This window comes from Rattus norvegicus, chromosome 18, assembly GCF_036323735.1.
Source record: "Rattus norvegicus strain BN/NHsdMcwi chromosome 18, GRCr8, whole genome shotgun sequence".
Classification (NCBI taxonomy): domain Eukaryota; kingdom Metazoa; phylum Chordata; class Mammalia; order Rodentia; family Muridae; genus Rattus; species Rattus norvegicus.
The window spans coordinates 73035640-73061061 of NC_086036.1; the positions used below are offsets into that span (position 1 = coordinate 73035640).

Below are 25422 nucleotides of genomic sequence, written 5' to 3' on the forward strand. Positions count from 1 at the left end.
CCGCCACACTCAGACTACTCTGTGTGCCTCAGAACATCTGCCCACTTGGTCTCCGACACTGTCACCACATGCTTACCTTTTCAAAGCTTGGATGAAAACATGGGCTCTGTCCCTAAATTCCCCAACAGCCAGCATCTCTTCCTCATCTTCACCCTGTTTCTGTACTTCCCTCCCCTTCCCCTCCTCCTCCCCTACCATCCCCTCTCTCTCCCTCTTGTCTCTCCCTCCCTTCTCCTCCCCTCTCCTCATATGAAGCCATCTGCCTTTCTTTCATTTCCTGTCACACATTCTTGGCCCACATTTCTTTCTCCTTTCCTTCTCATCTCCCTTGCTCTCGCTTTTTCTCTACTTTGTAACTGCTTTAAACTTTATAAAATTATAATATTATAACTTTGTACCTTTATAACTCTATGACTACTTCAGAACAACTTTGTATTTCAGAGCCTCCCTTTTCCCTCACCTTTGAGTCCTCAGGGGTGGGGACACCACTAGAGTCTGTTTACCTTCAGAATTTAGAGGCTCTTCAGTCAGCAATACTAGGCCCCACCACACCCCACCCCTGAACCTATTTTCTTTTGGAGAGCTTCCACCTGACCAAGAATCCCCTTGGTCAGAATAAGTGTCTTGACCCCCCCCCCCGAATTTTGTGGAACAATTCCAAATTCAAATCTCAACTTTTGTCTATTCCTAAAAGATGTGTCTGCTCCTCCTGCTCAGACAGTAGATGTGGACGGTGGGTGTGTTTCTGAGTTTCTTACCACACATCCTCTTGCACTGAATGGTGATGGGTACAGGTACAGAATGACTTGAACCAAGTCCCACTGCTGTCTCTTTGTGAGCATCAGAGCAACGAAGTCTGATAACCAGGACAACAGCAATCGGAAGCTTTGGCCGCAGACCTGTGCACAACCCTTGGGCAGCTGTTGGCCCTGTGTGTGAGACGGCATTCAGTGTATGTGGTCCTTGCGTGGGGAGAATGAAAAATGTAATCAGAACCAGGCCACATATGGGAGATCTCTCACCTGGATGAACCAGCAGCTCGAAAATGTGCTGGAAAGCTCCTGGCAGCAGATATCCAGCCTCCACGGAGGGCTCAAAACGGACAGATGTCATATATATATATATATATATATATATATATATATATATATACGTCATCCCAGTTAACAACTCTGTGTCTGGGATGCAGAATATCTTCGTGGTATTATTCAACTACTGAATAATTCAGTGCTTGCCATATTTTATCCTCTGAAGTTGTGTGGTATGTAGAAGTGTGGTGCAGCCTGTTAGCATTTTATTATTAACAGGGATGGAAAGGAAGTCAGGAGGAGCCAAATATAACCATATGATGAAGAGGAGGAGCACCCCAGCTAACAGTTTCCAGGAGTCCTGAGGAGAAGAAGTCAGCCTGAAAATTCCCAAGCAGAACCACGAAGAAGATCCTGGCTGTGGTCAGGTCTAGACACGCCCCAGGAGAACTCGGGCTCATCTGGGAAGTCTCTATCATACAGTATACACTGGCATACAACTTTATGAAGTTCAGCTCAGGTCTATGAAATATTGTCCAGTCAGAATCCCTGAGGGGGGCTGCTTTAATGTGCAGAACGGAGCGGCTGTTAACCAGCAAACATTGCGAGTGTTTAGAACAAGCAGTGGAGTCTTTGAAAACGGTTCCTGTTCAGATTAGGAGTGTATGTTTCTGTCTCCTCAGCTAGTAATGGCGAGCCCTCTTGGTGTTCTCAGCACATGGGTGTTACCTGATGTGACAGATGCTCAATAGATGGCGACAGCACAGGAGGAAGAGTTAAGGGGGGAAATAGAGGTTCCAGCTCTTCCGTTTCCAGACGTGCCCTCTGGATTCAACCTTGCCATCTCCTGATGCCATCTTTAAAAAGTTATTCCCCCACAGGCTGGAACTATCCAAGATCATCTCTTGGGAAGAGCAGTTGAATAGATGCTCTGAGGGTTCTGGGATCCAGGATAGAAAAGAAGGAGCTGAAAGGCGGGAAAGGGTGGGTAAGAAGCAGAGAAGAGTCGGTGAAGGTGGACTATAGCTATGCCTGTGGTAACTGACTGAGGAACCCTTCCAAATGCTCCTATGCCCATCACCAGGCTTGGTAATTCTGGGAGGTAGGGCAGAGTAATCTTCCTCCTCCTCCTCCTCTTCCTCCCCCTCTTCTTCCTCCCCCCTCCTCTTCCTCCTTCCCCCTCTCCTCCTCCTCCTCCCTCTTTCTCCTCCTCTTCCTCCTCCCTCTTCTTCCTCCTCTTCCTCCTCCCTCTTCCTCCTCCTTCTCCTCCTCCTTCTGTGGTGAGCTGGGTGCTTTGGCTCCTCTAGCCTGACCTATGTGTCAGCCTGCTCTGGGGAGGTAGCCATTTCCCTGATAGTTGCCCACTCTGTCTTGCAGGGTTTAGCGTGAAAGTCAGAAGCACTGCCCAGAGTGGGTGAGACTTGGCTTGGATCTGAGGACCCTGCCTACAGCTTGCCGTCACCGGGGTGCAGCTGTATGCCAGCCATTTATTTGCTGAGCACATTCTGTGAATTACTGCTGGGTAAATTCTCACCCTCACACCTTTGCATTGGGCGCAATTACGATCTCACAGCACAGCTGAAGGGACTGAGTCACCTCCAGGTGGTATGCAGTAGAGAGACAGCACGCCAGGGTAATGTTGACTCTGAGGTCCCAGCTCTGGTGGGAGACGTGAGAGGGATTCTTCACCTGGGCTGTGGGCTGGTCACCCATGATGATGAGCGCTGTTTAAATGTCCACCCATACATCTCTCCCCGCCCTTGACTGTTGGACCAAACCTGGGTTTAAGAAGACTGCTTCTCTGCAGATTTCCCAAGGAAGATACATATAGAGAGGTGGCCTATTTTAACCCTAATATGGGAAAACTCACTTACTTTAGGCTCACTTACTCTCTCCCCTACCTCTCCCACTTTTTTCTGAAGGTGGGTGCAGTGAACTTTATTGATGGTATTGAAAGAGTAGGGCTCCCTGGGCCCCTCCTGTTATTCTGGGGGTCTGGGATGGTAACTGTGAGGGAGATGCTCAGTGTTGAGGGATGAGTTGGGATTGGGATTCCTCAGTGCCCTACAGCCTTTCTCTTGTTCTCATGTCCTCGCTGGGGTGGGTGGTCCAGGGATTCTTACTCCTTGGAGGCCACGTAGGCCGTGAGGTCCACCACTCTGCTGCTGTAGCCGTATTCATTGTCATACCAGGAAATGAGCTTTACAAAGGTGTCATTGAGAGCAATGCCAGTCCCAGCATCGAAGGTGGAAGAGTGGGAGCTGCTGTTGAAGTTGCAGGAGACAACCTGATCCTCAGTGTAACTCAAGATGCCCTTTAGTGGGCCCTCAGATGTCTGCTTCGCTATCTTCTTGATGTCTTCATACTTGGCAGCCTTCTTCAGGTGACAGATCCATTCCATGACAGATATACTGAGGGTAGGAACATGGAAGACCATGTCAAATGAGCTTCCCATTCACCTCTGGGATGACCTTGCCCATAGCCTTGGCAGCACCAGTGGATACATGGATGATGTTCTGGGCTACTCCATGGCCATCACACCACAGTTTTCCAGAGGGGTCGTCCACAGTCTTCTGAGTGGCAGTGATGGCATGGACTATGATCTTGGGCCCTTCCATGATGGCAAAGTTGTCATGGATGACCTCGGCCAGGGGGGCAGTTGGTGGTACAGGGAGCACTGTGACAGTCTTGAGTGAGTTGTCATACATTTCGTGGTTCACATCCATCGCAAGCACTGGGGCATCATGGGCAGAATGGGCAGAGATGCTAACCTTTTTGGCCCCACCCTTCAAGTGGCTCCAAGATAGTGAAGATACTGGTAGACTCCATGCATACTCGGCACCAGCACCACCCCATTTGATGTTAGCAGGATGTCACTCCTGGAAGATGGGTTTGGCCTTCCCAATGACGGCATTCTCAGCCTTGACTGTGCTGTTGAACTTGCCATGGGTAGAGCCACACTGGAGCATGTAGACCAGGTAGGCCATGTAGTTGAGGTCAGTGATGCAGTCAGATTCACTTTGCCAGGTAAGAAGGCAGCCCTTCTAATCAGTTGCCTGATATGGCCAAATCCTTTCACCCCGACCTTTACCATGTGTCTAAGGGCCAAGGCTGGCACTGCACAAGAAGACGTGGCTGTCTCTGAAACAGGAAGGAGCAGAGAGCCTCTTTCCCACTTCTGTTCTCTCTTCACTCTTCAGGAGGGGGATTTTTTTTTCCTGATCCCTTGACCTCTGAGGTTAATATTTTCCCTGTCTCAGCCTGCACCTGGGGGTTCACAATTTCAGAACAATCCCGTTTCCAAGGTGGAACTTGAGGTGTAACAGTGGGCTTGAACACTTCCCAATAGCCTGGCCCGCATGACCACCCTTCCATTCTGCCTCCTGTAAGAGTGCCTCCCCCTCAGGGTAGTTTGAGATGCGGGCTGGCTCAGCGTGAACCTTTCAGATGAATTTTCACTTCTTTGGAAAAATAAAGTGGGCACAAAAGAGAGACAGATCTCTTGGGTTGCATCCAAATGAGAGGAATTTGGAGAGTCGGCTTTGGCAGAATCGCTCCTGGCTGGGTGCTGGGGAAACACAGCAAAGCAAATATGGTGTCTTCCCCCATTCATCCCACGTACCTGATGTAGGCCTCCCACGGCCCGACAGTATCAGGCTTCAAGCAGATGAGGTTGGTGGTGGAAGTGGAGGCTATGCCAGGAGGCTCTTAAGATAGTGTTGCTTTATGGGCTTCCAACCTCTGAGATTTGGGGATCATAATGAGTCTCAGCACAGTCTCCTCTCTTATGGGGCATCTACACTCACGAGTTCACTCTCAGAAAGTTTCCTTCCCTCTGATTCTGCTCCTGCTCCTGTAAGTTGGCATTAATTCAACTGTTCAGCAGACAGAAAGGAGGTCAGTCACGCAGTTGGAGCATGCCAAGGACCCCAAGGTTAAAATACCCCACACAGGTAAGCTCCTCACAGCCTCACGAAGGTGTTACTGAGGCCCCCTGAAGAGACATTCCCAACAGGGCCAGATGCCAGCTTTGCCCCTGATTCAGGGCATTGTCTTGGAGAGGCAGCACTGCATGTTTGGGCCATGTCTCCTTAAAACTGAAGGGAAGCCCTAGTGAACTTTCTAGCTTCACTGTTTTGATTGACTTTTTTCTTTTTAAATCACTACTTTTGGAGGTCACAGAGCCAAGCAATGCATTCCCAGTCTCCCACTGGCTTTGCTGATGCCCCTGAGTGTGAGTCTTGTCAGTACTGGTTGTCTAAGTTACTTCTCAGGGACTCTAAGACTGCTTTTGTCAAAGCTACAGGCTCACTACTAAAGCCCACATAGGTACCCAGTGACTGATCTCTTGGTGTCAGAGGGCCAAACCCACCCACTATTTCTTAAGCCTTCCTCCCATAAGGGGCCACGAGGCTGGATCACACACAGGCAGATCATGGCTCATTTCACCCAGTCACCTCTCCCTGCACCTCAGGCCACTCCTCCCCATAACCACCGTGTGAACATACTCTCCATTACAAAACTCACAGTTTCAGTGGTTATCCTATTCTGCAGCAGGAGAAACAGGGCTGGCTCAGTAACCACCCCTCTGCTGAAGCAGCTTCCACCATAGCAGCCAGCTCCCAGGCACCCTGACCTGTCCCCTCTCACACCCCTACCCTCTCACCTTCCTCGTGGTTCCGCCCTTCTTGCCTGCTCCACTGTCTCTGAGCACTTCACACCAGGACTTGGCAAAGGTGGGAGGACGGAGAGAGGTGGAGAACGGAAGGAAAAGGAGGTGGGGGCTGGGCCAGGAAGCCAGTGTATCAATTTGATATTTGATAATCCAATCAGGGGTACTTCTAGTGCCCACCTCCCCACCCCCACCTCCAAATTAAAGGCTATAGATTCTCCTAGAAGCTCCACACACTCTCCTAGTTTGGTGGGCACCAAGACTGTCACTGGAGAGTAAGTGATGGAGGCTCACAAAGATGGCAGGAGGCCACCCTCCATCGAGGGCTGTCCTGTGAGAAGTCCTTCCTCATACTAAGTGTGACCCTTTTTCCTGTGCTCACTAGGAGCTTCTACTTGCTTTTTATTGCTTCACAGAGCACTAACATCCATCCGTCCTCTCTGCAGCTGTCCCTGATGTGTTGGAAAGCATCAATACTTCCCCTTCTTCCTGGCCCTGGAACCCAGTCTCCAACATTCCCTCCCCTAGCTCTACTATTCCTCAAGACTTCAGCCATTACCCACCCCACCCCAGTCTTACATTAACACATGCCCACGAAGCGTTATCTGCTATTGTCAAGGTCACTGTGACCTCTAAGTGGTCATATCAGTGCCACCTTCCCTTCTTCCTTGACCCCACTGGCACTGGGTGGAGCTGTCCCTTGTGTCCTGAAAAGGCCCTTGGTCCCTGGGCTCCACATCCTGGTTTGTCCTCGTTCCTGCATACCGTTCTTCTCAGTCTAACCTCAGGCCTGTCTTTCCCCCTCCCCACCTCTAAGAGCTCATGGGGTGTCTCTGTCCATCGACTCTGGATCGTGTGTTTTGTCCTGTGCATCCCATTTGTACCTGACTCTTACCTGCTGCCTCTCACCCTCTGATGGCTGAGGGTCACAGAGAACACTCCTTGGCCATTCTCCTTACCATTCATACCCAAGTCATTGGGTGGCTCCATCACACCACTCCGTAGACTTTGTTCATCCAAATACTGAATCTTAGCACTCCCCTCAGGGTCCATCTCTGCACTACTGCTCAGGTTTCTCTCCCCTACCCCTTGCTTTCAACCTCTTGGTGCCATGCGCCATCTCCTTACACTGCTGAGTTTCTTCTCCTCTCGGAACCCCCTTCTCAGCCAGTGTGAACTTTTAAATCAAATTATGTTGTCCCCTGCCTAAATGCTTTTCAAACTCCTGACCCATGACCCAGCCCTTCTGATGCTACCACCCTGTTCCAGTCATCCTGGCTGCCGTCATACCGCAGCTGGCTAGCTCTTGCTGTATAAACTGGTCGCACATCTGCCCAGGGCTGCATCCCTCCCTCTGCTCACTGTCTGGAGACACCTTCACTAACCTGGTCGTCTCAGAGTCCCTCTAGTTTCCTACCTGCATTGCTTCTGCAGCACTCATTCTGCTATGTTGAGAAGCACCTCGAGGGAGGAGCCTTGGCCTGGCTAGTTGATCACTACTAAGGTAGAAATAGCCTGACACGCAAGGGAGGCTCAACAAGCATTCAGTGAGGAAGAGATAAGCCTTCCTGACCCCTGAGGGGTACAGGCAGGCCACGAGGAATCATGTTTAAGTCATTTCTAGGGGAGGTGGAGATGTGCCCAGTGGGTGTTGGCACAGAGAGGGGAGGGCAGGAAGGTGGCCTGGAGATGCTGACCAGGTAGATCTCTGAATGAAGTAAGTAGGAAAACATCTCAGAGCCAGAGTCAGACACCAGGGAAACAGGCAGAGCGAATTACAGCCTGTGCTGGGGCGGAGACCAGGGCCACTACCGAGGCAAAGATCTGGAGGGATAAAGGAGAAGGAGATGACTTGGGTGCAGCTCTGGGCTTAGCACAAGGAGATGGTGACCAAAGCCCAGTAGGGTCAGTGAGACCTCCAACCAGGGGCCATGTTAAGCAGTCAGAGCTAAGCTGGACCTCAGGAATGCTGTCAGGGTCCCCTGGACTGGCTTAGAAGAGGTTACCTTACAGGGACTGTGCTGGCCGCCAGGTCAAGGGCTGCAGCTGGGGAAGGGATTATGGGATGGAGTCTCTGAATTTGTTATTGCTCCTTACCTACCCAGACCCCAACCAAGGGGAGCGGTGACAGTGCAGACTTTGCAAAGTGGTGTGGTAGAACAGACTGACCATGGGGATATCCAGAACTAATTCCAGAACAGCAAAATGTAAGCTTTTATTTATTTAGTTTATTCGTTTATTATTTTTGCAGTGTTAGGGTTTAAATGTAGGACTTTGCCCATGCTAAGCAACTACTCAACCATCCACCTACACTCACAGCCTGCTTTTACCTTAATTAAAAAAAAAATAACATTCAAGATAGATCCTTCCTAAGCGTCCCCAGCTGGCCTTGAAGTGACTCTAGCCCATGTAGGCCTTGAACTTGTGGTCCTCCTGCTTCAGCCTCCCCCAGAGCTGGGTTTATAAGTCTGTGCCACCAGGTCCATGTCACTAAGCCTGCTGCCTGTTAATATTTAGACCTTTTAGCTCTGGTGACTCCTGGCATAGGGAAACCACACCTCAGAGAGAACAGGTTAAGTCAAAGATTGCTGAGCAGACATGGAGGGCCCCCGGCAATGCCTCCTCCCAGCAGTCACAGCCTTTGGCGGCTGGTGGTAGGGAGCCCTGAGTCCCTCTGCACCTATCCGGGGGCACTTACAGCCCTGGTACTTGTCAGTCTGCAGCTCTCCGACTGCTTTCTGCTGATGGGGCGTGTGCTCGCTCCAGACAGCAGCTGTTCTTGTGCTGGAAATAGCACGGATCTCGCTGAAGGGCTGTCGCCTTTGGGAGAGAAGGGGGCTGCTTATTGACAAAGCCCCCAGGGAGCCGTCGCTGTCAGAGTTGGCGAGGGGCGACTGCTGAAGTGATGGAGACCCTGGGGTTCTGGGCGCTTGGAAGCCTGAGCTTTCCTCTCTGTCGTAAGGAGATGACTTGGGTGCAGCTAGGGTGCTGGGTGACCTTGGGCATGTGGCATTGCTGACTGCAGCCTGAATTTCACCAAGTCTCATTGGGCTACTAAGAGAATTAAACAAGGCGGTTTAAGGGTCTAGGAGGAGGAGGCTGCCTCGCACAGCTGGCCAGGATGAGAGTCAGCTGGGGTTGAAACTCGGCCCGCCCTCACTCTGACAGCCCATGTTGCCAGTATGTGGCTTAATGAATGGGGTTGGAGGACTTGCTAATGCCCTGCACAGAGGTGCATACGGGCTAGTGGTGTTTCCACCACAGTGGAATCACTCTACGGTTCTCTCGGAATGCCTAGGCAGGACAATACGAAAAGGGTCCAGACTGGTAGGCTGTGCCAGCTTCCCTTCCTCCTGCCCCTGGCAGTTGGTGAAGTCTACCAATTCTGTTCTTACGTGGCACAGGGGACCTCCCCAGGGCTTCTGGGTTCTTAGACACCACTAGCGACTGCAGCTGGTGGGATGTGCTTAGAAAGAAAACGCAGTGGCCCCATCTCACGCCAAACCAGTGGTTTACCAAGGGCCTGGAGTTACGGGACCACCCTAGGCAGAAGATGCCACTCTGGAAGAGGGAATGAGCAGGGAGGGACCTCTGTGGGTAAATCTGTAAGGAAAGGGATGGTTGGAACAGATTAGCTGGCCAGCTCTACCCTGCTCAGAGGGGCCTCCTCTCACAAAGCTGGAGTTGTCTACCATGTAGTTGAGGGAAGGAAAGATCCCCCACCCAGTGCCCTCCAGGCCTTCTTCATTGGTCCTCTCATAGCGGAGGTTGCCACCTGATGACGGGGTGGCTGGAGCTGGCCAGCCCAGCCCCTCAAGGTCCCCGAGGGCACAGGGAGAGACAGGATGGACGCAGCCTAGAGCCAGCGTCAGCTTGATCGCTGGGAGTCAAATGGTGTTGGAGAGGAGCTCGGCTTCTGACACGGCTCTCGGGCTATTTATACCCGCCGATGCCAATCGTGGTGCCAGGCCCCCCTCCTTTGAGCTGAGTAGAGATAGTCTTTCCGGAACGGAAAGAAGAGCTGGTGACTCACTTGCTTACCAAGCCCGAGAAGGCGGAGGGATGCTCTGGTGAGATTCCTCATGCACAAGCCAAGCCGGCGCTATTTATAGGGGGGTCTGCGACTTAGAAAGCAAAGAGCGTTTATCAGCAACTTCCAATAGTAAAAGAACCATAATGCCCCTGTGGGAAGCAACACTGAAAATGCATCTTAAGAGCTGTCTTCATCTCAGAACTCTGAGAGATACCACTAACATCTCACTGCAAGCCATCCCCTCCCCAGGGACATCAGGTCACCGTCCAGCCCTTGCACATTTCACCTCTCACTCTCATGCATGCTTTTTCCCTAACACACAAGTATGTAAGCATCGCCTCCATGGATCCGGCGTGCTCCCAGTTTGCACACCTTCCTCTAGACCTGCCCCTCAGGCTTCCTGTCCCGGGAAGGATCTGCGGGGGAGTGTCCCCCTGTGGAATTACACGTCATTGATGCATCATCAGTAGAGACCAGGCTGGGACAGCGCACCACCAAAATCAGACCTCCTCAGGGGTAGGAGAAAGAAGCAAGAGCTGTTCATTTCCTTTTCCCGATGGCAAAACGGAGATTTCAGATAGTCATGGGGCAGTTTGGATGAGGTGGCCAGGGGTGTTTCAGGGGCCATGGAGCATGTGTTAAGTAGAAGAGAGAGAGTCTGAGAATGGCTCTGTTTTGGTTGTATTGTATGACAGAGGCATCCCTAGGCTAGTCTGTCATAGTCTCTAGGAACCCTGAGGGGGACAGTCCCTGTAGGGTGGGCAGGGCCCAGGGGTCAAGGTTTCAGAAACACTTTTTTTTTGAATTAGGGTCTCACTGTGTACCCTGGCTGGGCTGGAACTCAGAGATCCCTCTGCCTCCCATATGCCGGGATCAAAGTGTGTGCCACCGTACCCAGCAATAACACAGTCCTCAAACCTGTGGTGCCTAGCAGGGGCAGGGCGACCAAGGACATCTCACACTCAGGCAGGACTTGGCATGGGATGTAGCCATCAGGAGGCAGAAGGAGGTTTAGTGAGCTCAGCAGAAGGCAGTGTCACCAGAGCAGATGGTAGAGAGAAACTTCAGTGTTCTTCATTCCCGACTCTGCTCTGCTATCGACCAGCTGAGCGGAGAGAAGGGAGTGTGGCACTCCCTGGGTCTCCCCATGGTATCGTGGTATCGGCTGGCAGCAGTTGCCCTTCAAAGGCAGGGCAGTGGGGGTGAGCACTTCTCACACTCCCTGTGTGTTAAGCTTTCCTGGAAGCGTCAATGGTGTCATGTCAACTGTACTGACTGGATGCTGAGGCTGGAGGTGACACAGCTAAAATGGCCAACGTGGTTCATTCATGCTACTGACACAGAACACACAGACTGGGGTGCTTATAAGCAATGGACATTTATTTCCAACTTTATTTCCAGAGTCCGAATTTCAAGACAGCTCTGCTTCCTGGTTCATAGGCCGTGTCTTCTTCCCATATCCTCATGTATTTGAGGGGACAAAGTGTCTCAGTCCTATCTTATTAGGATTTCATAAGTGTTCCACCTTATAGATATAGGGTGGAAAAAACAAAGGACTTCTCTCTTAATTCCATCACTTCGATTTATTAATGGCTTCCAAGTTGTGATCCAGCTTGTTCAACAATGGACAGTCCAAGAAACTGGGAGTTGTTCAGTTCACAAGGCCAGATGTCTCAGCTGGTCTCCAGGACACATCGGAATCACAAAGAAGACTCTAATGCCAGTGAGCTGGGGCATCCAGGAACAGAGCAAAACTTTCCTTCTTCCATGTTGTTAACATATACCATGTCCTGGTCAGGGTTGCTATCGCTGTGATGAAACGCCATGACCAAAAGGAAAGTGATGGACTTCCATAACATAGTCCATCACTGAGGAAATCAGGGTAGGAATTCACACAGGGCTGGAACCTGGCAGCAAAGAGCCAATAGAGAGGCCATGGATGGGGGTGCTACTTACTGACTTGTTCCTTTCCCTATAAATCTATGTAAGAGTGATTACTAATAACCATACAATAGCCAATACAATACATGGCTGCCTTGACAGCTCTTCTGCTGCTTTCATTAATCACAATCTCTTAGATTTATTTTCAGACAGATATTTTCGGACAAGGGCAGAAAGAAGCCACATTCTTCTTAGTAATGTTCTTCTTCTTCTCTGAAACCTCTTGAGCTCAGCCATCATAATCTACATCTCTCTCAGCAGCATTATCTCCCATACTCCTGTGGGGTGATCCCATAAACCCCACTCAAAGTGGTCAGCTGCTTTTCCAGGTCAAAGTCCCCAAATATTCCACATTCCTACAACAAACATCAGAGTCAGGCTTGTCACAGCAATACCCCACTCCTGGTACTAACTTCTGTCTTAGTCATTGTTCTACTGCTGTGAAGAAACTCCATGATCAGGGCAGCTCTTATAAAAGAAAACATTTAATTGGGTTTAATCCCTTATCATTATGGTGGGGAGGCTGGTGGCATGCAGGCAGGTACTGGAGCAGTAGCTGGGAGCTAAATCTTGAGAGAGAGAGAGAGAGAGAGAGAGAGAGAGAGAGAGAGAGAGAGAGAGAGAGCGCTCTGGATTTATTATGGGCTTTTGAAACCTCAAAGCTCATTTTTAGTAACACACTTCCTCCAACAAGGCTTCATCTCCTAATACTTCTAATCCTTTCAAATAACCTCACTCCCTGTTGACTAAGCATTCAAATATCTATGAGCCTATGGGGGCCATTCTTATTCAAGCAACCACATTTTACTCCCTGGACCCCATAGGCTTGTATTCATAACATACTGCAAAATATGCATTCAGTCCAATTTCAAAAGTCCCCATAGTCTACCACAGTCTCAACATTGTTTAAAAGTTCAAAGTCCCTTTGCAGACTCAAGGCAATCTCTTAACTATAACCCCTTATAAAGTGAAAATAATAATAATAATAATAATAATAATAATAATAATAATAATGCAGATCATATACTTCCATCACAAAATGGTACAGGATGAATACATTGCCATCCAAAAAAGAGGAAAGGGAATGTAGTAAGGAAATATTGGAGCAAAGCAAGACTTAAAACCAATAGGGCAAACTCCAAATTCTGCATCTCCATGTCTGATGTCAAAGTGCTCTTCAGATCTCCAATTCCATTTCTCTCTCTTGCACCCAATCTGCAGCTCTCCTTGGCAGGTATCCCACAACTCTGGAATCCCCAACGTCCCAGGCTTCACCTTTGCAGCTTCACAAAATGGCCTCTCCAGGCCTCCCTGAAGGGACACCCCTAACACATGCCCGGCCTAAGCAACTTTCCTTAGCCATGGAAGGAGATTCCACAAGCCCCCTTTTTATATCCTTGACTCTAAAGCCAGAGCCACACTGCTGGAGCTGCCAAGTTCTGCTGCTTAATGGGGCTGGAACTTGGCACCTTCCTTCAATTACAGTCACATCAGCTTTCTGATATTGGTTGCTTCCTACCTGTTGAAGCTTGTCTTTCCTTCCCACAAACTGGAAGCTTAGCTGGTGAGGTCTTGCTCTGAGGTCACCGCTCCATTTAGCATCAGGCTTTTCTTCAAACCCTTTATCTCCTTAAACACCAGACTTAACCCTATTACACTTCCTGGTGCTCCTTTTCTCCTCTAACTGTACATTTTATGTTTGACTGGAATGCGGTGGTTTGAATAAGAATGGCCCCTCATAGGCTCATATATATTTGAATGCTTAGTCAACGAGGAGTTATTTGAAAGGATTAGAAGGATTAGGAAGTGAAGCCTTGTTGGAGGATGTTGTTGCTGGGGATGGGCTTTGAGGTTTTAAAAAGCCCATGCCAAGCTCAAAGTCAGTCAGTCAGTCAGACAGACAGTATGTCAGTCAGTCTGTTTGTCTGTCTTCCTGCCTGCCTGTCTACCTATGGATCAAGATGTAGCTCTCAGCTACTGTTCCAGTCCTTGCCTGTATGCCACTGGGCTCTCCACCATGATGATGATGGATTAAACCTCTAGAACCATTTACAAGTCCCCATTTAAATCCTTTCTTTTATATGAGCTGCCTTGTGTCTTTTCCTAGCAGTAGAGCAGTGGTGTAGATAGACCAGAAGGTGTGGTCCAGTTTAAAAGTGGGTCTTCTGACATCAAATGGCTTAATAAAGAAAAGCCTCTCACAGACAAACCCAGCCTCTTGGATTTTAGTTAATTCCAGATGTAGTCGGGTTGGCAACTAAGACTAGCCATCACACTGAATAATGGCATGGTAAAATGGGGCCATGATGTAAGCTGCTGTCTGTGATGTAATTATAAAGTTGCTGCCATGATTGTTGTTTCTGAGAACTGTGCCACTCCGTCTGCCCCATTTCCCTTTTTATGCTTCTCAAAGAGCCGCTTGAAGAATCAACCTCTTAAGAATGTTTCTGATTGGTTGGACCTAAATTGTTTCCAGGGCCTTAGCCTCAAAGAAGTCTGGGAAATGTAGTCTTCAGTATGCCCGTTTTAATAGTGCAGATGAGAAAGAAATAACAAGGACACATTCTCTACATTTGAGATGCTCACCATTTGGAAGGGTCATAGATAGAGAGGGATTATAATATGATATTATTTGTTCTAATTAGGACATAGTGTATAGAGCCTAGGGAGTGGAACCACATGAGAACTTCCAAAAGTGTAGGCCTTTGACCTAGGTCCTGAAGTTGAGTTTGCTGAATGAGAGAGACAGAGAAGGCTTCAGAAGCAAGAGAGAAACACAGAGGGAGGGCGAGTTTGATATCACAGAGATCCTCAATTCTTAGTCCTTATGAACTCACTTAATTCTTTTATGATAAAGATACAGAGCCAGCTGGTTTTGGAAATAGGTGACAGCTCATTGTATAGAACAATTTTTGGCCTTGTTCATCATAGGCAAGCATTCCACCACTGATCTACTCCTCCAGCCTATGTTTTACAAGTTTTCAATCAGTGTGTGCATGTCTGTAGCCTCAGATTGGTAATGTGGTGACTGCCGCCATGGTTGGGAAGGTACTGGGACATGCTTCAAGGATACGTGCGTCCCCAGTTCTGCCACCACGATGGCCCTACGTACCTCTCCCATTCTGGTTCTTGGGGGTCACTTGTCAAGAGATCACTGACCCCACAGTTAGAGTGTCAGGCCCTGCAGTCTTATTGACTCATGACAGAGGCTGTCTTGGGACCCTCCATTCCTGGCTCCAGAGCCGTGTGGGAGTGGGAGAGCCCCTGAGGAAAGGAGTACCTGACTCCTTACTCCAGGGCTGTGGGTACACCAGCTGTTCTGGTAGGCGGATGGGGCAAGTCACAGACAGCACTGCACGAACATGAGCATCAAGGGAACAGAAGGGGGATGGGGATGCCTTGTAAGTGGAAAACAATCTGCGGCTGCCTCATCTTTGCCTGTGACTGTGTCGTAGGACATTGTCCTAGGAGTGAGAGAAAGGCAAAAGGGGCAAGAAAGAATGAGACACCTTGCTGCTTGCTTCCCTGCCTGGCTGATCTTCAGCTCTGTCTGCTCAGAGCTCACCGGAGGCTGCCCCATCTCCTCCCTCACAGCCACTCACTGGCAGTGAACCCTGTGCCTACCTTTCAGTGATGGCCGAGGTGGGCTTTGTTCCTATACACATTATAGAGCGGTGAGGTTGCTATGCTTAGAGCCAGCCCCCTCCTGGGTCCTGTGATAGGGTGGGTTTGTTTTCTTTGCTGGACCAGGACCCTTGGCTGGTCCTAGAAAAACCTGCTCTGTTTTCTTTGTGTAACCTCTGTCCCTGTCGGTTCTCAGGTACTTCGAATTTTACAAGGAACCTTTAGAATTTAACTCCACGAGATGCCTGGAGCTGAGGCAGGAGATCCTGGAGGTGAAGGTGCTGTCCATGTGAGTGTGGCCGGGCTGCGTACGGGTGGAGGTTGCATGTGGAGGTGGGGCAGGGCAGGCAGACCCCAGAACAGAAGGAAATAAACACAAGGCAGACTTCATAGAAAGTTAGGTCTTCCACGGGCACTAGAAAGGCCTGGAAGATGTTTTATAACAAAGGCCACTGTTGCAAGGTCATGTCTGCTGACTGAGCGCAGAAGTCCCTGGCTCAGTTACCCGCCTCCTTGATTACCATCGCTGGGTCCTTCTGTTCAGTAGAAACCCAAGAAGCCTGGGAGTGCCCACTTGAAATTCAGTATTTTGTACTGTAGGGCTAAGCCTTGCCCACTTCATGTTGCCTTCTACAGTCTTAATTTCTCTGAAGGTTTTGTTAGTTAAGTGATAACAAGACCCGAGTGTTACAAAATGGAGTATGGTGAGGTAGCCTGTCTCTCAGACACCAAGCTCGCACTCCCGAAGGGCCAGTGTGTCCTCCTGTAGTGTCAGTGCACATACAGCATCTGTGTGTGGAGATTTCTTAAATACATTTTTATATGAGTGGCAAAGAGGCATCCCTTACTACATCCTACCCCACAGTCCGCCACCCACGATGCTCCCAGAGCCAGTGGAAGGAGGATCCAAGCCTTTCGCTGGGTGCTCACATGAACCTTCCCTCTCTTGCTATGATGTCCATGAATCCAGCAGACCTGCCTAGAGGGATCCGGATTTTATTATATAGTTATGCCAGGTTCTGGATCTGTTTGGAAACAATTACATCTGGACGTGGACAAAATAAAATTTATAGAGGCAATATCGGGTATCTTATATGGACTCGTGAACCCCCAACATAATCCCAAGGACTCTGCCCATGGCTGGCAGCCAAAGTCAAGGAGTGTGGGTCACAAGTGCAGGCTTTGTGTTCAGACTGATCTGGGACCAAATGCTGACTCTGGGCCCTGCCAGTTATTGGGGAGGAAGAGGGAGAGACCAGGTTCCCATCAGCACTGTCAAAGGCCAGTCCCAGTGACCTTGAGACCCCCTGAGAGGCCTTACCTCTTTAAGGACCCACAACCTCCCAATAGCATCGCCCTGAGAAACAGCCTTCAACACATGGGCCTATCGATGTGTAGACTCCATATTGCTGCTGCCGGAAGTCCCAGGAGTTAGGCCTTGGCAGAGTTGGGCTGGATTGCCTGTCATGGTTATGTCCCTGTAATGATCAGCCATCAGTGTGAGGGGTTCCAAGGGATGGATGAGGCCCAGCTCATCCTGTGGGGTCTACTTTCCACTGAGAAGAGCACACAGCACTGTGGTCCCAGCTCTAGGGGAGCTCATAGCCCTGCGGGGGAGACAGACAGGCATAACCTAGGAGAGTAATTCTTAGGGTGATAGGGAACTTGATCTAGGGTGGGTGATGCCAGGCAAGGGTTTGCTGATGAAGGTTCTTGTCTGTGGGGTGATAGTTATTAATTAGGCCAAGAAGATTCTAAATGGGACAGTTGGTATGAGCCCTTGAGACAGGAAGGTCCCTGCTGGGTCCTGGCTGTGAAGGACCAGAGCAGCTTGTGGACCAGCATGGGAGGGGAAAATGAGAGCTATGGTACCAGAGGATTTGTGGTGCACCTGTGTCTTTTTTGGGGGAACCGTGGAACCCTGTGGATAGGATTTGGGGCAGTACACAGGCGTGCGGTTTAATAGATGTTGTGGAATGCTTCCTAGGAGTTATATGACACAGCCGACTCAGGCCTCAGCTGGGAGCAGAAGCTTCCTGCTTATCGCTTCTCAGAACTGAGGCCCTCACATGTTTGACTGGGACCCCAGAGAACCCCTGTGGGCAGTGTTCCTCAGGTTTCAAAAGAAAAACAGTTAAACTTCAAGTTAGAAAACAAAATTTCTTCATGGACACTGAAGAAGGGTCTGGACAGGAAGTAAAGAGGATGTGCATACAATGGCTGGCTTCTGTACATTGTTGGTGAAGCTGTTATCAAGCCATTTCATTTCTTTTCCATTTTTTTGGATGTGTTTGCATGCATGTGTGCGCACAGGCGCTCATGTGGAAGCTAGATGCTGATGTCAAGAGTCACCCTCCATCACTCCTCCATCTTATCCGTTGAGTCAGACTCTCTCAGTCAAACCCAGAGCTCACTGATATGGCTGGTTTTGCTAGCCCGCTTGCTGGGGCTGGAACTATAGGCAAGCCACCCCGTCTACCTGCACCTTCAGTGAGCTCTGGGGACCTGAACTCCAGTCCCCATGCTTGCATGCCGAGTGATTATACCACCATGTCCTCAGCCCCAGATGAGTCTTTGATTTCCTCCGTGTTCTGGAGGCAGGATGATCAAGAGGTGTCATGCGGCCTCTCTTCCTGGCTTGCTCATGGCCATCCTTTCCCACGTCCTCACACAGCTGCTCCTTGGTCTATGTCTTGTGTCTTACTCTCTTCTTATAAGGACGCCTGCCATGGACCAGGCCCCACCCCAGTGGCTTCATTTTCCTCTATGTTTTATTTTAAAGACCTCCTTCTCCAAATACTGTCACACTGAGGTTAGGACCCGCACATATGAATTCTGGGGAGACACAAACCAGCCAGTAAGAGTTGCCGTTACAGCTGATATTTAGACACCAGATGAGAAATTACCAAGACACCCATAGACAAATACTTCAGGGAGCAGAGAGTAATCTCAGACTTCCCAATGGCTGCGACCATGCTTCCCCCTGGCTGCAGACTCATTTTGGTGGCATTTGGGTCTTTCCACAGTTGCTATCAGTTCTTATCAGTCTTCAGGATACCTTGTCTCGATCCTCAGGGTGGACTCCTGGGATGAACAGCAGTTCTAGCTGTTGGCCTCAGTCTTAGTTTCTTCTGTGGCAGCTGTTCTGTCTGGGGACTTGTGTTGTAGAGGTATAGTGGAGTAGAGGCAGTCACAAGTGAAAGAAAGACTGGGCCATTCACAGGGAATCGGTTGTGTCAGTGTTTGGGGAAGCAGGGAATAGCAAGCCTGATGCCGCCCTTCCTGAATTTCCCAACCGAGGGTCTGTGGGTCCCTCATGGGAGAGATTGGAGAGCCCAGAGGCCAGCTGCTGTCCAGATTGTCTGAGGACTCTCAGTCTTCGCACTGCTCCAGCCTAGTCCCATGACCTGGAACACAGCAGGACTGACCTGAATAACTGGGAAAAGGTCAAATCTCATCTGTGGATGGATGCCCATACTGTCCCTTCGGGCACACAAAGTGTCAGCTGGTATTTTGTCTGAGGACACAAGGAGATGTGCGATTCCCGAGGGAGTAATTTTGATCCAAAATTTCTCAAATCGATGGTAAAACTCAGTCAGCCAGAAAACGCCCACATGGAAAGCGTCCTGCTTCCTGACAGTGTCAGAGGCGTGAGGAACCCAACGTATTTGTCCTGAAAATGTCTGTTGCTGATTCTTGTCCTAATTACTTATGTTTGATCCTAGCCCTTTGAGTGTCTGTTTTTTTTTTTTTTTTCTTTTTCTTTTTTTTTTTTTTTTTTTTTTCCGGAGCTGGGGACCGAACCCAGGGCCTTGCGGTTGCTAGGCAAGCGCTCTACCACTGAGCTAAATCCCCAACCCCTTGAGTGTGTTTGCTTTTTTTAAAAGCAAACCATCCATCGCTGCTCACGCTCACACCCACACGTGGTTCACGACCACACCTCTCTTTCCTTCCTACCCTTGTGGAGCTGGACTTGGTGCAGAGTTCGTTAAAGAGGCCACACAGAGCATCCTGGAGCCATGGCTCCTGGCAAAAGGCCCACTCTCTGGGCTGGAAGTCCTCATGGCCCCTTCAAATCTCAGATCCAGAACAGTTTTCAAAGGGCTGTGTCCTCTGCCAGGTTGGGGCTCAGCGAAGTCAGGCCCTGAGCCCAGGCATCTAGGGATTAGACACTGCACAGGCTCGGGATGTGCTGGACAGTAAACACATGGGTGAAGAAAGAGGAGATTGGGGGCAGACAGAGTAGGTAAACACCACATGCCCTGGAAGATATGGGGCAGCAAGGGAGGGCAGCGGGGTTCTCCATGTGATGAGGTAAATCACCAAAGCGTATAGCACTAACAGTCCAGAGCTTACCCCAGCCATCTCAGCCTAGCTCTACTCTGGACTCCCGGCTATTTCTCGTGGTAAGCACCACTATCCCCCTGAGGGATGCGTGCATGCTGCTGGAGATTTGCTCACTTTCCCCCACGTTCATAGATCTTCTCCTTCCATATGGGAGGATTCCACTTTCTCCTTCAGGCCCAAGTCCCTCCTCACCTTTCCGCAGCTTAAGGACGCTGTGGTTTGCTCCCAAGAGTTCATGTGCTAGAGATGGTGGGACTTTAAGAAGTGAGGCCTAGAGGGAGGCAGCTGGATCCTTAGGGGTAGTGTAGCCCTGGTGCTGGAAGGTCTCTGGATCTCCTCTGGCTGGATAGTCTAGCTGAAGTAGTGATCTCCAGGTCCAGCGACAGACCCCGTTCCCATAACTAAGGTGGAATGTCACTGAGGAAGACACCTGACAATGACTTCTGGTCTCTACACAGATGCACACACATATGTATCTGCATGTGTGTGCAGGTACACAGGAACACTACACTATGCTACACACACACACACACACACACACACACACTCGAGCACACAGGCTCCCTCATGTGTGCACATGCACACACATGCACATACACGAACGAACACATGGGGTTTGGGGGTGGGAATAGGTTGCTATAAAAGATTAAACCTGACTCCTATTTTAAGCTTTCTGCCATGCCCCGTGACAGCTTCTGACACCCTCGCCAGAGGGGTGAAGTAATGATGCCATCTGATCTTGGAACTTGCAGTTTCTAAGCTCTGAACTAAACAGAGCTTCTCCTTTGTAAGAGCACAGCCTCAGGTGTTTTGTCTTAACAATGGAAAACAAGCTAATCTAAGACAGACTGCTTGGTTCTAGCTCTTCTATGGATGGGCCACCTCAGTAAGCTGTTATTTTCTATCAACTACAGACAGTGTCTCTAGACCCTGAGCCATAAAGGACAGGGCTGTTAACATCAACTCCACTCTTTAAGGTTAGAACCAATTCTGGCTAGAACCCAGAGCTGATTTGCGTTTCTCTTTATTTCTGTCTGTCCTCAAATCAAGTCCCAGGAAGCAGTGGATGAGAAGGAAGGGTTTAGGTCCCTTCATGCTTAAAGACTCTCTCCGCCTCTCCCTCTTCTTCTTCCTCTTTTTCTCTCCCCCCTCTCCCCCTCTCTCCTCCCACTCTGCCCCCTCTCCCTCTCTCTGCCCCCCAGTGTTCCCCCTCTCTCCCCCGATTCTTCCCTCTCTCTTCCCCTGTCTCCCTCTGTCTGAGGGCGGCTGTGGCTGTCAGGTGCCTTCTTTAATTGCTTCCCCACCCATATCTTTTGGAAGCAGGGTCTGCACATCTTTTAATTCCATAAGTTTTCTTTTGCTCTTTGCTTCTCTGTCCCGATAAAATTCCTCCGTGTCATCTCCTAGCCCTTCTAAAACACTCTCTCCAGAGCTTTATCCTTAGAGCATCCTTGCCTAAGGCAGTGGTATTGTCCTGGATATCTTTGGGACATCAGGGATGTCTCTTAGGCCTCTCGCTTTACGGTAGTTTTCTCTGTGGTCATTTTACCTGGTAGTTTATCTTGTTCTGCCCCCTCCAGGGAGATTCAGTTACCCCTGGTCGTTCATACTCGAACTGAAAACTGTTAGAAGCTGCTAGTTCTGCGTCGGAAGATGTTTGAGATGAATGGGCAAAGTGCTCCTGTGGACTTTAGAAAAGAATGGATGGTCTGATTTCCCTTCTTCATCCGACATCAAATATCTGGTTGGGGAAGTTGCAGGGTGTGGACTGGATGGAATGGTTGAGTTTCCTCCATCTCTCCTCAGTCCTGAGAGGGGAGAGAGGTCTACCCCAAGACCTCACCCATGGGAGGCCCACTTTAACCCTGAGCTCTGGTCCCAGCCTTGACGGCTCATGTCATTTGCTGAGTCTCCTTTTTACGGCCTCTGTCCACTGCTCCTGGTTTTAGAATTTGAGGGCGGGGCACTGTGTAGTCTTTGACTCAGCCTCTTCTGGTTCTGTGGTCCTATTGAGAGTTTTCTTCCACAGAGACAGCCATCCCTGTCAACCCTTTTATATCCTGGCAGGTTTGAACAGTTTGTTCTTCTTCTGGAACGTCTGTGATGCTGTGAGAGAGAGAGGAGAGATGATCTGGGTCAACCCTTCATCTTTAAGGTGGAGGTGCTCCGCACCTGTATGGACAGTGGGTTTTTTTACACACGTGACTCCGTTTGCCCTCTCCAACAACCTCTGAGGTAATCAGGGCTGAGTATGGGAGAGCCATCTCACAGACAAAGCAACAGTGTCCTGAGAGATCCAGTGACTTACCTAGGTTACACTGTGAGTTGTGGATTAAACCAGGATTCAAGGCTGGGTGTCTAGACTTGACTTTGGTCCAGGATGTGACAAGGGCAAGGGAAACACCCAGAATAAAGTCTGGATCCTGGGTACAGTCAAACTTTGGGTCCCTGGCCTGGAGCGTTCACAGTGCCGCATTTCTCTGAAGTGTTTGAGTCAGTCGCCAATCCTACTCAAGGGGGTTGTGAATTGCCCAGAGGTAAGGGGAGAGAAGCGGTGGGTGAGCCAGGGTGCTGCTATGTGATGGTATCTGTTTTCTGATGTCCAATGGGCTGAGGGAGGTGGGGCTGCTGCAGGAGATTTGGGGAAGCTGCAAGGCAGGCTTGCTTCAGGCAGGAAGAGAGGGTTCCAGAAACTACCAAGCACGCTCCTGCCGAAGGGCCTTTGTGCTTTGTCTAACTGAGCTGCACTCCCCCCCCCCCCCAGAAAGTGGCCCACATATACATAATTTCGAGATTCTGGGCAAGGCTCATCTCCTCAAGGAACTTCCAGCCAACCACATGACAGTCACTTCCTTAGTCTTTGACTATGCATTTCCTCCTCTTCCAGACAAGGCAGTCTGTGCTTCTTTGAAACCCGTCTTCCTTGCTGTCCTGGGATCTCCATGCAAATAGGGAGATGCTCTGTCTACTCCCGTATTTTTACACCTGGCCAAGTTCACTAAGTAGACTTGACTTGAGCTCTGGTTCATCAACGAACTCATTAGTCCAGTGTGATACTCAACAAATCCCTTCCAGACGCTTGTGCATCTCATCACCGAGAGAGTGGGGCGCTCGGGCTGATGTCACAGTAAAGTTATAATCTTCTGTGTGCGTCAGTGTCAGGGAGAATCACCTCCATTTAGACACTGTCCCCTCTCCTGAGAGTGCTTGAGAACATCCTGGTTTAAAGTCAGCCTTAAGGCCTGGAGCTGTTCAGAGGAGACTCAAGCCTCTCCTTCTCCTGACCTACTTGGAAGGGAGTGCCCTGGTGATGAACCCAGTGCTCTGTGAGGCGCAGGGCTGAGTAGGTATTCTGATATGGAAGTGGTCTTGTCCCCTTTCCAGACTGTGGTTTCCCAGAGAATGGCGTGAGCTTTTGAGGGGAAGCAGGTGGGAAAGTCAACTTGCTCGAGGCGAAAGTAGTTAAGATGTGCAGATACGGACTGCAGGTGGATCTTCAGTGCCTGTGTGGGTGACCTTCTCCTCCGCCCTGTTCATGGCTCCCACAGGGTGAAGCAGTCTGAACTGTTCGAAAGGTGGAAGAGCCTCCAGATATGCAAATGGGCGATGGACGCCTCGGAAGCCAGCCTCTTCAAGTAGGTCTTGTCGTTGTCATCTGCCCTCCCTCCTCGGGGTGCGGGTGCTGGTGCGGGTCCCCACTGCCACCTCTTCAGATGCCCACTATCCTGTCCCACCTCGTTCTCAGTGGGCATCTGCCTGGAGCTGGACCCTAAGGGCTTAGTGATGTGAGCAGTAGCCAGGTCAGCAAGCACTCTGCTGGTGTATGCCATTCTTGGCTGTGGCTCTCTGTAGCTCAGGCTGATATATACCAAGGCTCCAGTAAATGGGGTACTTGCTTAAGGTCCCTCCAAAGCTAGCCCTTACAATCTCTTTGTCCCTATCTCCCTGTCCTGGGACTGCCTCTCCCCACCTTCTTGGAGTCCCGTGCTTCTGCCTGATGTCTGAGCTTGGCCATTGATGTTTCTTAATTGCTCTCTAACCACAATTAACAGGCAGCAGGAGAGGCAGTAGCTGCGTTTGCTGGGCTCTCCTATGGAAGCCAAACAGATGGGAGGCATCCAAAAATGCTTTCCCGTTAATGATGTGCTTTGGGGTTTTCTCCATTGCTAGTCTCCTGCCAGCTTGTGGTATCACTCCAGGACAGGTAGACCTTACACTAAGAAATTGATGTGGTCCTGGCAACTTGTGTCTAAACTGGGTTTCAGCCACTCAGGTTCAAGTTTAGATGAACCGAGGAGCTGTTGACATGAAGGACTCTTGCACAGGAGGCCGTAGAGTACGCATCACCAAGCATTTGTATTTTCTTTATCAATACTTTCTTTCAGTTTGTGGTAATTCCAGACCAGAAAGTTTCCTCTCCCCTTTCTCCCCTTTCTCCCCTTTTCCTTCCCCTTCCCTCCCTTCCTTCTTCTCTCCTCCCCTCCCCTGCCTTCTCCTCTCTCCTCATCTGTCCTTCCTCTTCTCCTTTTCTCTCTCTGGTCAGGTCTAACTGTGTAGCCTAGGCTGGCTTCAAACCCACTACCCTACTTCTAACTCCCAAGTGCTGAGGTTACAGGTGTGTGTGTGTGTGTGTGTGTGTGTGTGTGTGTGTGTGTGTGTGTGTGTTTTGGGGGGAGGTAGGAGTACAAATTGGGGTGTTTGGGCCCCGGTAAGCAGGTGTCATAAGCCTCATTGAGGCTCACAGAATCCTAGTTAGAGGGCCTGGTTAAAGGAGACCCACCTACCTTGAAGGTTCTAGTGAGCCTGGGCAGAGTGCCAGAGCATGAGAACAGATCCAGGCCGGGCCCCTCTGAAGCACGACCATGTGCTCTTCTCTCTGAATGTCCCCAGGGCAAGGGGGACTTGAACCCATGGAAGCAGATAGACAGCATGGACAGGGCGAGCGGTGGGGTGTGCAAGGATGTGGGCCAGGCTGAGTTGGAACCAAGAGCCCATCAAAGATGATGCTGACACCATAGGAGATGATATAGCAAGAGGAACACAGAGCTCCATGGTGGGGGGGGGGACTTGGGGAGAGAGGCATGGGGGGAGGGGAGGCATGGTGGGTGGGGGAGGCATGGGGGAGGGGAGGCATTGGGAAGAGGGGGGAGGGGCAGAGAACCTGTGGGGAGCAGAGAGCCTCTGGGGTTGAGAGAGGTGGTGTGGGTTTAGAATTGGGGAGAATGGAAGTGACATCGAGCCCTACTGCACTTTAAAAAGAAAGCCCCCAGGTCCAGCAGGTGCCTCCCTTGGCTCTCACTCTTCAAGCTTCTGGAAAAACAGAGAGCTCCTCCATCCAGGTTGGAGAGAGCTTGCTACAGTGCCGAAGCGAGGCATTGGCATTCCAGTCACAGGAGAGGATCTTATAACAGCAACCGTCTCCATTCCAGCTTATACATTAGTCACATGTCAGTTTGTGTCATGTGGGACCATTCTCTGGTTGGTAGGTGTCTTAACTGGGGCTGGCTTACAGTGTTAGAGGTTCAGTCCACTATCATCATGGCGGGAAGCATAATAGCATCCAGGCAGACATGGTGATGGAGGAGCTGAGAATTGTACATCTTGATCCACAGGCTTCCAGCGGGAAACCCTCTTTCCACGCTGGGCAGAGCATGAGCAGGGAGACCTCAAAGCCCCACCCCCACAGTGACACACTTCCTCCAACAAGGCCACATCCCTAAGAGTACCACTCCCCATGGGCCAAGCATTCAAACATAGGAGTCTATGGGGGCCAAACC

At 50.2% G+C, this 25422-nt stretch overlaps 1 protein-coding gene across 9 annotated transcripts in view; it reads left to right on the forward strand.

Annotated features, from left to right (window-relative positions):
* Positions 1 to 25422, forward strand: part of St8sia5 (ST8 alpha-N-acetyl-neuraminide alpha-2,8-sialyltransferase 5) — a 62750-nt gene that overhangs the window by 25405 nt on the left and 11923 nt on the right. For 4 of the 9 annotated variants that reach the window (XM_039097012.2, NM_001413108.1, NM_213628.2 and 1 more), the window contains 2 exons: positions 15495 to 15587; positions 23194 to 23280. In XM_039097012.2, the coding sequence (XP_038952940.1) occupies positions 15495 to 15587; positions 23194 to 23280 (180 nt within the window). Of the gene's footprint in view, positions 1 to 2405; positions 2551 to 2579; positions 8658 to 15494; positions 15588 to 21712; positions 21881 to 23193; positions 23281 to 25422 lie in introns of those variants that run through there. The other 5 variants (XM_063277495.1, XM_063277496.1, XM_039097013.2 and 2 more) reach the window with 4 other exon arrangements.